This window comes from Dermacentor albipictus, chromosome 5 (genome assembly GCF_038994185.2).
Source record: "Dermacentor albipictus isolate Rhodes 1998 colony chromosome 5, USDA_Dalb.pri_finalv2, whole genome shotgun sequence".
Classification (NCBI taxonomy): Eukaryota; Metazoa; Arthropoda; class Arachnida; order Ixodida; family Ixodidae; genus Dermacentor; species Dermacentor albipictus.
Genome location: NC_091825.1, coordinates 37,797,548 through 37,812,500, shown reverse-complemented (window position 1 = coordinate 37,812,500; position 14,953 = coordinate 37,797,548). Strand labels below are relative to the sequence as shown.

At 44.1% G+C, this 14,953-nt stretch overlaps 1 protein-coding gene across 1 annotated transcript; it reads left to right on the top strand.

Moving 5' to 3' along the window:
- Positions 1-2,135: 2,135 nt before the first annotated feature.
- LOC135909521 (juvenile hormone acid O-methyltransferase-like) lies at positions 2,136-2,639 on the top strand. Its single transcript, XM_065441502.1, has one exon. It carries the CDS (start codon positions 2,136-2,138, stop codon positions 2,637-2,639), a length of 504 nt encoding a protein of 167 aa, XP_065297574.1.
- The last annotated feature ends 12,314 nt before the right edge of the window (positions 2,640-14,953 follow it).

The following is a 14,953-nucleotide window of genomic DNA, read 5'->3' as shown; positions in this document are numbered from 1 at the left end:
AAAAAGCTTTATTTACACGCAAATAAATCCATGCTCTCCGGCAGGGGTGAGAGCCTGTGCCTGAACGATTGGCGGCAGCCATCTTTTTTTGCTTTCGGAACGGGGCAGCCTGTGGCTATCCAGAAAAAAAATCAGTTTTGTTCGACATATTAATGAATCTTTAACGCGTACACGTCACTTTGACGCGGTGAGTTCTTGTGGTTTTGTGAGGTCGCGTGAGAGGCAGGTGAAGTGGGTGCAGCACGAAAACGTTTGACCAAAAGCCGAGGGCTGATGGCGAAAGGCGTCGAATCAGAAATAACAATTTTTCTTTTGTTAGGTCAAAGGATGCATAATCAGCGTGTAGGCGTCATATTAGAGGGGGAGCTATCGCGCTTTTCGTGACGACTCGTGAAGACAGTGAAGTGTGTCATCCAAAAAAGTTTTGACCATTCTCGGAGGGCTGGTTGCAGAGTGGAATAGAAAAGTTTGCAATAATTTTACGTTACAGCGCCCCTGGCTAAAAATTTTGTGCGATCTTCCGTATGATTCACTGGGACCGTAAAGATACCATTGCATTTTAATATCATTTCTAATAGCGAAGTCTCTTGAGACTTCTGCGTGGCGCTCGAGTTGCGCGTTTTCTTCACTACCGGTTGTCCGGGCGATGCATTGGATTGGCTGCGCAATACAGATCGGGGCGCCTCCGCACTCAATCATGTTTCTTTTAGAGCGCAGCTCTTTGGCGTCCGTTCCTGGGTTTCGCGTCGTCGTCGGCGTTGTCGTCGGCCTCGTAGCCAGCTCCGCCCCCCTTTCATCCTCCCAGCGCTAGCAGCGACCGACTGATACCGCTGGATGCCGCTGACGCCGCTAGAGAGTCAAGATAACGTGACTGCATAGAACACCGTCGCCGCCATGCAGAAAGAGGAGGAAAGGGTCCCCCCCCCCCCCTGTTCTTGTGTGGCGGATAGGGTGCTCTTCAGTTGCCGACGCGCCGGTTATTTCACGTAGGCCCCGGCACGTCGACGAATACGTGACCACCTTCCCACGGCTAGACCTGGTTCTTAGCGCTGCGGAAGCGAGGGTATCATATTGTTTGTGTCGGCATCGGCGGCGTTGTCCCTGAAACCAACTCCGCAGCTGGGGTTAACTCACTATCGGCGTCAGCGGCATCAGTCAGTCGCTGCTATCTCTTCCCTCCTCCCTTTATCGTGTTGTCCGCTTGCTGCGCGCGCTTCTGCCCCCATCGTTTGCCGCTGGGTGTACACGCCGCCCCCCTCCCCCCTCTTCCTGCGAGTAAAGGAATACGTGTGAAAAATAAAAAAAAAGTCTGTGATAGCGCATACATGTGTTGCTCGATTTCTTTGCCTCAATCTATCGAAAAGGTGAAACAGCTTATTTGCTGCGCTCAAATTTCGCATTAGGAAGTAACGTAATCGTCGGTATTTTTTCTTCTTCTTTTGTAATGGTACAAAGTATCGTTTCAGGCATTCCGCAGGCTTGCACAGCCAAGTAAATTCAGTTCGCGCTTCTGATGGCGTAAACCCAGCACAACAAGTCGCCAAATATATATACTAGTCGCCAGTGTTGTGTCAATATTTCTTCATAAAAATTTTCACGTGCCTATAAATTTTGCGATAGTATTGTATCGCAACATTCACGGAAGCTAAGGAAGGGCACACGAAAATAAGATGTTTCACACCATGTGTAGAAATGTATATGTTTCGAAATAACCAATCAGCAGCAGCCGTGCTGAACCTGGGTATGCTAATGGTCAAGCTTCGTATAAAATACCGATACTGTTCCAGAATAAGCATTTGTGGAATGCAAAATATTGTGAATCATTGAGCGCTTTCACGCACACATGTTCTGAAAGGCTTAAATGTGATAAGAAATGAAGTTTAGTTAAAGGGTGAAAACAATTTGGAATTACATTTTGGGATGACATGCGTCATGCATGCATGCCGTTCTCCTTTTTATGGCAGTAGATGGACGGTAATATTTAAAGAAGGGTACGTCAGTAATTCACCTGTTATCTCACAGTTTATGTTTATATTCTATGAGCGCAATACATAAGCGATATTGTCCTCTTGCAGTTGCAAAGGGCACACTCTCGAATTACAAGGGGCGCACAACGCGTGGAACATTCAGCAATCATGCCGAATCGTATGGACCAACAACAAAAGCAAACAACCTCCGACCTTGAGCCAAAACCTTTTACATGGTTGAAGGAATTATCCCACAGGGAGAACCTGGCAGCCTTAAATGATGTGCAGTTCCGAAGGCCCTCAAGTGACGACGACCAATACATCGACGTCGGTAGCGGACCGGGTAACTTCCTCGCAGAGCAGCTGCTACCACTCCTGCGGCCCTTCGCTCGTGTCGTCGCCACGGATATATCTGAAGACATGCTTGTATACGCCCAAAACCATTACCCGGAGGCAAAAGTGTGCTTCGAGGTCTTGGACATAGAGAATGGGGATGTTCAATTCATCGTCGACAAGTACGGGCTCTTCGACCGCGTCTTCTCGTTTCTTACTTTTCACTACATTTGGGACTTGCACAAAGCTTACCGCAACGTGAGTCGACTGCTCAAGGATGGTGGAGAGTGCCTGGTTGTCTACTTCACCAGGACTGGCATCACGGACGTCTGGCACTGAATATACCAAAATGAAGAGTGGCGATCCCATATGCCGGTAAGTGATTTCGGAACTCCGATGAAACAATCGCGTCCGCTTAGAATGGTAACTTTTCTCCACTGATATCCTGTCAGGGAAAGAAATGCTTTGAGAATTTCAGACACGTAGTCTAAAACGACAGAGCTTGTTCTGAAAGAAATATACCACACTTTGTATAAATAGGGCAGCCGTAACTTCATTATGCACGCCAATGGCACGAACAATTTAACTTTGCGTACAGTTGTGTCATATTCTCGCGTGGTATGATGTTTGGTTCATTTACGAGCAATCAAAGACGTCATGAGGTAACAACAGTAAGTACCGGCAATCTGATTAATTCTTCCACTCATGTGTGCCTCGATTGCATGACTTGTACAATGGTATTTAAGGACTTGTAGTCACACAGAAGCTATCATTGTTAGTGCATTGACGACATCCGAATTAGTTGGCGGGCTCTAAGCAAGAGCCCTCAAAGAGTTTTTGCAATGAGCAGCACGGGACAACGGTCACCGTGGTCGATATATGAATCCACAAAGTCGGAAACCTTATAGCTAATGAGGCAGAATGTCAGACATGTGATTTACACGTGATAGCTCTCAAATGGGGACTGAGCATATTACACGTGTACTTGTTTATGTGTCTTGTGTGACCACTTCCCACCAGCTAACAAATGTTTTTGAATGAATGTTTATTTCATTTGAATACAATTTCAAGAAAGGGGCAGGAGCAAAAGGCGCGCAGCTCCTGACAGGTGCCCGTGTACCCGCAAAATACGCGTGTATATACATTATTTAGTGGTAGTACATTGGCAGTCAGCGAACACACACTATTGTTACATATTTTCACGCGCTGTACTTGAGTTTACACATAAACGTAGAACAACGAAACCTTACAAATAATTGGGTTACAGTTGGTTTACTAATACAGACGGTGCAATAATAATTGTTCCCCTTTCCCCCCTCTTCTCCTTTCCTCACCTTGTCCACAAGCAGTAAAGTACAGGTTGTACATGTAAATTACCATAGTACATTAATGTGCAGCATATGACCATGAATAAGAAAATAGAAAAAAGACACAAAAAAGTGATGTATAATATATTTATGTTGCAATAATCACTCTCTTAAACAGTGTGTTAGTAACAATTCCTTCACGTGGTCAAGCGTCAGTGATTGGCGCAGGGGACACCTGCATCTAAGTGAACATTCTCGATTCCTGTCGCCGGTTCAATTTGTTGTCTGTGTTGTCACCAAACCTTCTGTAATGAGATTGCATGGGTGATGCGAATAGCGCTTTACATTTTGGAACTTGTGCGAGCACGAGTGATTTGACAGTGCCTGTTATCCACTGAGTCTGTTATCGAGTAGCAACGACCGTTTACTTCGACTTTTGTAGTCCAACGCACGGGATGCCCGATTAATTGCACGCATATAACGGTTCGAGAAGTCTACAAGAACAATTTGTTTGTGCATTATATTTATTAAAGCGAAGCATTCTTTGCCTCTTCCTTCAACTTTACTGCTGCTGCTGCTGTTTGGCACACACCGCGTACAAGACAGTAGCAAGGCGACGGAAGAAACCCGTTTGGTCCCCACCGAGTTTAATGTGCTCAATGCCCTGTAGAGCTCTCTGGGCGTCCCCACATTAACCTTTTGACAGCTGTAATTATACACGGTCCCCCCCAAAGCATTGCAAAAGCTGCACAACTTACGTTTCTACTCACGTGCAAGTGAAGAGGGGACGTAGATAGCATTGTAGAGAAGAGGGGGCGGAAGAGGCAGTTCGCATAGAAGGGGGGGGGGGGAGGGAGAGGAAACAGGTGACGTGAGAAGTCAAGGAAACGATACTATAGGCACGACAGGGGTTGCGGGGAAACTGGATAAACTTAAGTTCAAGGTACCGTACAGTACAGTTCTGCTGTTTCTGAAAAATAAACGCCATGCAAATATGCCAAGCGCACAACTTACGCAGGGAGTGCAGAAGCAGAGCCACATTAATTCAAGTGCACCGCAGGGTCCAAGCGGCACTACGGAAGCGGTCGCACGTCAAATCAATGCTTCTGTGCACGCCGTGGTAGCTTCGCGGCTGTGGCATTGTTCAAGGTCGTGGATTTCATCCCGACCGCGGCACCCGCACATCGACGTGGACGAAATAGAACATGCACGGGTACTTAGATTTCGGGACATGTTAAAGAACACCACGGTGTCAAAATTAATCGGAAGCCCGCCACTATGACGTGCTATACTATTGCGGTTTGGGCACATACAGCCCCACAATACAAGTTTAATATTTCTGCCACAATGCCATGTGCCATGCGAGGCAATGACAATGCTCAACTCTCTCAGAGGTAATGAAATATGGCGCAGAATAACACCTCGAACAATCACCTAGCTCTCCCTGGGAATTATGTGTACAACGCAGACAAATAGCAGTGGTGCATCCAAGGTAACGTTTAACATCAACTTACCACTCTCGTGTTAGAGTAAAAGTTGAAGAAATTAACCTTTTGCCGTATAAATCGCCACTAATTATCGTCACTAAAGGTAACCAGCACAGTAAGCTTCGCTCACATTCATTTCCACAGTACCTGGGATCCACATAGTCTTTTATGAGGGCATATTGAGGCATTCCATTATTCTTATACTTGTTTCTAAATACATTTGACTTGCAGTGACAACGAAAAGCATCGTCCTGAAACGTTGTCCTATAAAAAGGGGGACACAGAAAGAAGACACAAGGGCGAGCTCTCGTCCTTGTGTCTTCTGTCTGTGTTCCCGTTTGTTTAGCGCAAAGTTTCAGGATGAATCAATTCCAACTAGGCCGACCCGAGTAAAAAAGCATAGTTTGTGTAGAAAAACTGCTGCTTTGAAACTGCTGCATTGAATATAATCATTTATAGGATGATTGTATGACTCACAAAAACGGCTAATCATACTTAAATTTACAACGCTACTCATTGCATTACTTTGGGAGGGGCGTTATGAAACAAAGACGTAGTTTCGCCAGAAAGGCGAAGCATGAATTGCGATAGTAAATTAGCAGGCAGCCGTGCGAAGTAAGGATAGTACTTTAATCGGCCGTATGAAATTGTAAACATTCGCTTGCTCACTAAATTATTAATTATAGTGCCAGTGCGCACAGCAGACATGAACACATCGCATTCGATAACTGGGGACACCTGCTGTCAAAACTGTGGCGTGAGGAAACGCAGCAGCAGCAGCGAGGGAGGTGACGTTCGTGCTGTCTATCGCTTCAACGCAAAGTGAGCACCAAGGACACACAGGGCGCACAAAGCTACAAGCCGCCGACGTACCTAGACTGCGCCCCCAACGGAGATAAGCTCTCAACATACGGCCCCGAGACCGCGCACAGCCACCACATGCGCAGGTCCCACCGGAAGGAGCGCTGCTCCCACCCTTCTCCCGATCTCCGCGGTGCCTCGCGCGCGAGAGAGCACTTCCTCTTCGCATTCGTCCCATTGGCGCGGCCGAGGTTGAGCCGCGATGTCGGCTCCCCTCGCACGTTTTCACTCGCACATACAACGCAGGGTGTGCAGCGAGGGTGTTATCGCCCTCAGACTTTATACGGAACCTCACGGCGACGCTGACGCCATAAATTCGCCTGGAGTGTCCGTAGAATTAGTATCGCAATATTAAAAAGCTCGCACAGATGAAGGAACACTCTAACAGTAAAGTTGCTTTTCCAAAAGGCGTGTGCAAAATACGAGCACAGAGTTACGCAGAAGAAACAGATATTTTTAATATACAATTACTGAAAAAAGTTACGGTTTATGTAAACGAATGCATTCAAGTAACGCTACACATAGCTCAAACAGAAATTCCGACTTTCATTTCTTAAATACGCCACACTAGCGCAACCTACGGAACATGAAAGCTTAGACTCAATTTAGCACGAGATTTCGCGCCCCCTGGAAGAAAGATAACACCGTCGAAGAACGGCCAGGCACCTTTGCATCAGAATTGAGTAGCTTGATTGTGTCTACTCCTGAAAAAGTGTATTATTAATGAGGACGAGGATGACGGTGTAGTAGACCAACACTTATTGGTATTTCAATTGGTACCTACTTTACATGCTGCCGGTATCAGTAAGACCAAAGAAGATGGCCGATGAACATATGAAGCAGCAGTGATAGCTACAACTTGCAGAAAACAGTAAACTGTAAGTAAATAGACGGCCAGAATGTGGAAATAACGTGGTGTATCCATGGTTTCATCAGTCTCCAGAAAAAGAACGAAATGTATTAGGAACATTACCGAGCTAAGAATTGTACAAAAAAATTAATCCACTTGTCTGAAAGGTCGAATGGTCATTGAAAGCGCATGTGCCCCAGTCAACTGTTCACGAGCCCTCAAAACGTAAGAAGTAGAGCAATGCGAACTACCAGTCTCTAGACATAATCACCTGAACACCATCATAATGACCTATACCAAATAGATACACTAATTATACTCAATACAAGTCATAAAGAAATTCGTAGAGATATCTGCATTAGTTTATTGTATACCGTAATGCATGCCACCCGTGTCCTTACAGTACAGGACGAGAATGAAAAAAAAAACAATAATCGGTGCTCGAAACTGACATTGCCTTAACAATTTTAGTGGGCTACTTAGAATGTTACTCATTACTCTAGCCTATTTCTGTTACAGCGCTTGTCGCGCAGAGAACTGTTTTTACATACAGGGTTATTAGCTAATGAGAGTTTACTAGGTTTTTAGCTGCTATGCGCTTCTTATTTGGTAGAAGGACAATAAACATTACACAATAGGCAGAAAATCTGCATGTTTTCACTGAATACTGGCCGAGAAGTCTGTGATATGAAGCTTTAACATCTGCCTTCTTATTTGCCCCAATTAGTCAGGAACTGCACGAAAACCAAAGTACTTCAATTTAGGGAGCACGAGCTCATTGTTGCTTGGACAAGCCCGTGCAACAGTATATTCTGCAGCAGTGGTCACCGTACTATCTCATTGCCTTGAAAACAGGACCTGAGCTCGATGTTCTCGGAGCGCTACTGCTTCGACAAAGCCGTAGACGAAGAAAAGCTCGTTGCCCTGGAGAACAGCGCCGTCACGGCGGCAGGTCTCGAATTAGTCAAGTGCCGGACCTACTCCAGCCTGTGGAAGTTTGCAACCGCTGACATCTGCCTCGGTGAGTGCAAGATTGGGGATGTAGATACTAGCCCATTAATCACAAGCTGCCTGCGTTTCGAATTATTTCGAGCGCTTTTAAAGTACTAGTACCCGAAAACTGACCTATACAGCCAAATAAATTGTTAAAAGTAAGCAACTTTCTTTTTAACATCACAAGTTCAACAAATCTGTCACACTTCTTTGGAACAAATAAATTATTAGTGTGGGAATTGTGACCGTATGGTCGCGCTCAGAGATAATAGGGAAAGTTGGCCCTGCAACAAAGTCTGAATGCAAGAGTTCGATATGAAGAACGAACCAGTGGCTGCAAAGGTGGCAAACAAAACAATACATGCCGAAATGCCAATTGGTTTAATAAATAAAAGATTAAAGAAGCTTGAAGGGCGCTCTAAGCTAACGCAAATGCTCCGGCAAGCACACAAATCTGTTTAGCCGCGGTGGTTTACGTCGTATTTTTGCCTTGTGCCATTGAATCTGAAGCAGCATGCTCAATTATTGGAATGAGATGGATTGTAACACTTGGTGATACGATAGAGATCTTGGGATATGAGACACCTTTAAGGATGCAGCTATCGTATTTTAGCACGTTTCAATATGTCCTAGGCATGAATTTAAATAGCCTTGAAATACTCTTCCTGTAGAGATTGCCGTGATGGCATAGCGATATTATCACGCTTGAGCCAGCACTTGTAACTATCTGTCTGATGCCTTCGTAACTCTGACAGTTGTCAACATCCTATCCGGATTTGTTTTTAATCAATGCCAAAACTACAGCCTAGAATCTCCAATGTGGATACTCAATAAGCATACTTAGCACAGCGAACAGGGCTTCAGCTGTTGAACGCCATACGTACCGCATTTGCTAACACTGTCTTTTTAAATCTCACACAAGCAAGCCCTAGGTTTAGGTAAAGCATTTCACATCGAAACCAAGAATAGCACCGGCGGAAATGAATATTATGGAGTATGAAGCGAAAGAGTATAATTTAAACATGCACCCACTCTCTCGCAAAATAACGGCCCATTATAGGGTTTGACAGAGTTCATATTTGCTACAAAGCGCGTAATTTTCCTAATTAACCACATTTCAATTTAGTATTTTTTTTCTCTCTTACATTTTCTTGTCGGTTGATTGCGTTTGTTTCGCTTTCACGATGAACATTCGCCGCTCTCAGAAATCTAAGTTTTGTTAATGGGGAAGGTTCCTTCGCAAATATGTACACTGCATTTGCAAGTAGTTGTCAGAAGACTTGCATTGCGACCTTCACGCTACTAAAGAACAGTCCAATAAATGTAGATATTGACTATGTATTTTGCATTCGTAGCCTTTGTCTGAGAAGCCTTACTGAACTTGTGGCCTTATTAAGACTTAGTGCCTAAAGAGCCGCCATCAATACACATAATTGTCCCTCAAACTGGCATTCCGGGCTGTATATTTCTCGGAATATTTTATTTATTACTAGCCGCTCATTTAGGTTGATACCAGGGCTATCACACACTGTATTCATATTGCCCAGGCTAAGAGTAATGTAACCGCGAGTACTACACGTCTCCTATACTAGAGCGCGTCGTCAAGTACGTAGACTACATGCAGGTCTTTTTCACGCAGATGCATACATACCGTTCTTCAAGCTGGACACCAGGGTGCTGGAGGAAAAGCGTGCTGCTTTTCGAAACACTTGGAGGCATGGACTACACGAGGCGTCGAACTCAAACTCCAGCGGCATCAGACTCAACCATGATGTCCTCGTCGCGCATTCACAGAAGCTTCCAGCTCCTATTTAGGCAATGTATTCTGTGCATCCAATCTTTGCAGCTTTCAACTGCTGTCCTTCATTCAATTTTCTTCACAGGGATGGGCACGTGCATAAATAAATAAAGAGTGCTATTTATTTTTTCTGCTTACATTATACCACTAGACACGCCAAGACTTGCCCGGCGGCGCGACTTTGCCTAATGAACCGAAGTAGGCTGGCGACTTGCGGGTCGCGCTGTTGCTCTTTTGTTGGGCCCACGAGTACTCGGGAGGCGAGCGTAAGTAGTAATGAAGAAGGCCCCCTAGGGGAACCTCATAATAGCATCCGCGTCAATAACATAAAAAGGCAGAAAACAAGAAAGGGAGCTCGCCGTGCAAAAGGCTACATGAACGTGCAGGGCGAAAGAAGAAATAAAAAAAACGGGTAGAGATTGGGGTGCAGTTAAATAGAGAAAAAATAGGAGCATATGTGGTGACAGAAACGTATTTTGTAGATTCGGAAGAGCCGCCAGTTATTGGGAATTATGTTTGCGAAGGGTGTAACAGAATTAAATTGGAAAGAAAGCCAAATGGCACATAGTAAACTCAAAATGTCAAGAGCACCTCTGGTTATCATGTGAGATGAGTGGAAAGAAAACTGGGCTGGGCGTATCGTATTTGTGAACCCAAAGTGATTGCAGAGAAGAATCAAGCGTTAGTGGGATGTCTAAGTGCCGATATTATGAGTTTCGGGAATGGTGCCGAAATTATCGTATCAGGTGGGCTGAATTCCCTCGGAATCGAGGTGGCTATGCCGGCAACTACCGGAAGTCGATCTAGATATTTGTGAGCAACATAACCTCGTTATCGTGAATACAGGGCCTAAGCGTGCTGGGCAGACCACGTCGAAATGGGAAACCGGCAATCAACCATTGAAAACCGTCTGATGACAGAAATAAGTTGAGAGAAATGGTCTTCGCCGAACAAGGGTAGAGTAGCATAGGGAGTGATCAGGAACGCATCATTTCGAAAACGGGAGATGTAGTTGGAAAAGAGAACAAGAAGCGTAGAATGGCCAGTCCAAATTTTAACGCTGAACAAATAACAAATATAGTCACAAGAGTCGCGGAAAAACTTGGCAACTGGCCAAATAAAGACTGGGAACATGGTGAGCTTCTAAGTCTATTAACAACAGAAATACGGAAAAAGAAGCAACATGTTCGTTGAAAAGGGAGAAAGAAACCGAAAAGCTCGTGGAACAGGAAGATACGAGAAGCGATCGCCGAACGAAAGAAAGTAGCCCGAGAGCAGAGGGAGGCAATCAAATCGCAGTTGCCGTATGATGTAGTAGTTAGAAAATGGGAAATATAGCGGGAGAAAAAAATCTATGGCTCAAATACTTGTTCAAGCGAAGATAATATGGAAACGTCAACTTTGGTGTTGACAAGTACGTGAGAAAAATAAGGTCGCACCTAGAATATTTTGGAAGCACAAAAGCTTATTAGGCAGGAAGTCTGATGCAATACATGTCCTAGATGAAGATGGACTCAAATTGGAAGGGGACGCGCCAATAAATTACACCCGAAAAATAACAGTCGAATCTTTGCAAGGCAATGACGAGGTCCTTGGCTCGTCGTTGGCGAAAACGTAGAATGATCCTCACGTATAAAAATGGCGGAAAAAGATATAATTACTTCAATCATGTAGACCATTGACCATTACATCGCTAATATACAGGTTAGCAATGCAGGCGATTATGTTAAGCTGTAAGCGTGGGCAGGGAATAATGGCGTATTGGGAGAGCTTTAGAATGGCTTTAGAATCGACAGGCACCTGGATAATAACGTATTTTAACTTAGTGTATTGAAATATCCAGAAAATTAGAGGAGACCGCTATCTGTAGCCTTTCTAGACATAACCGGAACATATGACCAAGGAAACCGCAATATATTGTAGGTTATTCTGCACGGAGAAGGCTTAGGCAACGACTGTATACAGCTTTTCAGATAGCTTTACGAAGAAAATGAAGTTTGCATTGTATGGAAACGGATGAGGAGCGAGAAAAAAGTTCATATCAATAAGGGACTGAGGCAGGGGAGTCCTTTATCCCCACTGCTGTTTATGATGTACATGGTGAGGATGGAGAGGGTGCTAGAACAAAGTATTATCGAGTTTAATCTCTCATACAAACAGGCAGGTATGGTAGTACAGCAGCAGCTTCCAGGTTCGTTTTATGCGGACGAAATTGTATTGCTGGCTACCAGCAAAGTGATATGCAGCGTAAGGTTAGATGTTTGTGGATAGGAAGGCGAGAATTTAGGTCTCAATTTTGGCGTAAAAATTAGTGTTATGGTATTCAATAAAAACAGTGAACAGATAGTGTCGATACAGGGCCAGGAAATACCTCGAATGAAAAATGTAAATACCTTGGTATATAAATTACCGCAATTGGTCACGATATCCACGATCGGCGCACCGAACACCTCTTTATTGAGATCACCCCGCACAGAAAACGAAAGGAAGGAATCCTTATCCTCAATATCTACAATCGTCCATCTCAATGCCATAGCCGATTTCTATCCCTCTTCAAAAAGGCCCTGGACGTCGCAGGCAGCAGCGCACTCATGATCGGAGGCTACTTCAATCTCCCGTACACAGGATGGGGTTACAGACACAGCTCTGCTGCAGGTCCTACATTATGGCTAGACTTCCATGATCTCGGGCTTAAATTCATTACTGATCCAGATTTCCCTACTCGCCTGGGCACTTCCACTGAACGAGACGTGACACCAGACTTCACTTTCACCAAAAACGCAGATAACGCCCAATGGCGCCACACCCAACACGACCTCGGGAGGGATTACTCGAATATCGAAATTACTCTCCCACACCTAGCAGCCACTACGATAACAACATCATAATAATATTAATCATCATCATCAGCCAGGTTACGCCCACTGCAGGGCAAAGGCCTCTCCCATATTTGTGCAATAAGCCCGCTCATGTACTAATTGTGGCCATGCTCTGCCGGCAAACTTCTTAATGTCATCCACCCACGTAACTTTGCGCCGTTGCCTGCTACGCTTCCCTTCCCTTGGAATCTAGTTCGCAACCCTTAATGACCATCGGTTATCTTCCCTCCTCATTACATGTCATGCCCATGCCCATTTGAACATGCCCATAAGAACAAGGGACTTGATGTGGACGGACTGGGATGCCTTTCGTAAAAGCCGTGTAACAGCAACAACGGACGCTCCCATTACCGACATAAAATCGTGGTCATGTGATCTAGAATCTCGTACTAAATCGGCCACCCGCATTATCACAACCGATGAGTCGACTGAGCGCATGGACAGCACCCTCGCCCACGTTATCGAGGCCAAAACATCCATCCTCTCTAGATGGAAGGGACAACGGCTCAATAGAAGACGCAGACTGTAGGTCACACTTCTCAACAAAGAAATTGAAGCACACTGCCACGTTCTAAGTCAACAGTAATGGTCAGAGCTCTGTAACTCTCTAGACGAGCAACTCCACCACCCCCGCTCATGGAAAATCCCGAAACATTTCCTTAATAGCAACATCACCCGCTCATATCAACAAGACCGCGTCACAAAGCTTTTATTTACAGAAAACAAGAGACATGGCAAGGACCATGTTAAGAATACCTTACGTCAAAAGTACATCCCATCTGGGCCCTCCCTTACAAAAAAAATATTGCGACGGCATTAAAATATCATTGGTCAATGTTGAGTTCTGTTTTGTGGAATCATGGAGTTTGCTGAAGAATTGTTGGGTTGAGTGGTGAAGGCTCTCGAATATTGGCCACTAAAATTTAATTTAAACACCATTGGGTGTCTCGATGTTTAATAATTGTTAAGTTACCATTAAAAGTACATTGTGCTTAGATGGCTCAATGTGTTCGTTTTGTTGAATGGTTGTTGGGTTACCATTGATGCTTGCATTGAACTGACGTTGTGGTAGTTCTGTGGACCTGTTGAGTTATTGGCACAGCACTGCAAAGTACATTGTGGCCCAGTTGAGATGGCATTTAAATTTCAGAAGCCACAATCGAAATAATACTGACATTTCGTTGGGCTAGTGGATTTTTATTCCCATATTGAAATTGCTTTCCTATTCACACTTGCATGCCCCAGTGCCTGCTCATAACCTCCCCAAACACAAACAAAAACAAAGGAGACTGATAAATTTGAAGTACCTTTATTTACACTAAAGATGCGTGCACACAAAATATTATTACAGTGCGTAAGGCACCACTACATGGAACCTGGAGACATACGCTTGTACCTACAGTACTCTTAACAGTGTAAATACATCTGAAAAAAACTTATACATTTGAACTCAATCAAAACAATCATTGTGATCTCCACTTGTGACCTAATTTTATTACTAGAAGGCAAAGCGACTCGAAAGGCAGGGCTGAAGCATACCCTTGTAACAACCAACTTTGAACACTTGAACGCTTGAAGCTGCTTGCATTTGTGAACACACAAAAGACATCTGAATACGTTACATTAAAATGTTTCGCATACTAGCACATCACAGAAAGAGTTACGGCTGACTGTGAGAAGGCAAAATAACAAATAGACTTGAAACAAATGACTTCACGTAAATATATGCAAGCTTTAGCACACAACTTTCACCACGAATAAAATTAATGGAGTACCAAAGGAGACTTCTCTGAGCTTTTTGTCTTCGACATGTATATATTCGTGTTGCCCGATTATTTCATAAAATAACATCACTCAACGTAGCTGTTAATTGACCAGACATCATTTAGAAAGTTGTCGGGCATGGCGAACAGCTGAATCATGTTTCTGACGAGTGAGGTTTGATTTGTTCATAACTAAACTTGTAAAGCTTTTGTGTACTGAATGCAGCTTATCTCCCTGGCACAAGTGAAGAACAAACAGTACACAATTTAATTGTGTTAATTTGGGGCACAGAAGAGTTCGTTCATGGCATTTCCTTAGTTTAGTGAGCTCATTTTCAGTTAATATTGCTAGACCTTCACAAAGCTAATGAGAGCATTTTTGGGGCCTTTTTCACTATACTCAGCAAATATGTGGTACCTCAGTCAATAAAAAATAAGGCGAGGATAATACCTTGAAGGATAAGAGAAAAAATAATCATTTAGCACAGAAAATTGGTAGTAACACATGGCTAACACAATTCCAAACAGTCAAATAAATGGTCACCTGCACTTGCATTATCAAGTGCCCCAGAAATAGTAATAAGGGATGAGAAATGATTCCAATGACTGGACAGCCAGATTGGCGAGACAGTGAAAAACGCAAATAAATGCGTATATGAAACACCAATGGCATCAATTGCGAGGTAAAATGTTAATGAAATGCTACCAGAATAAT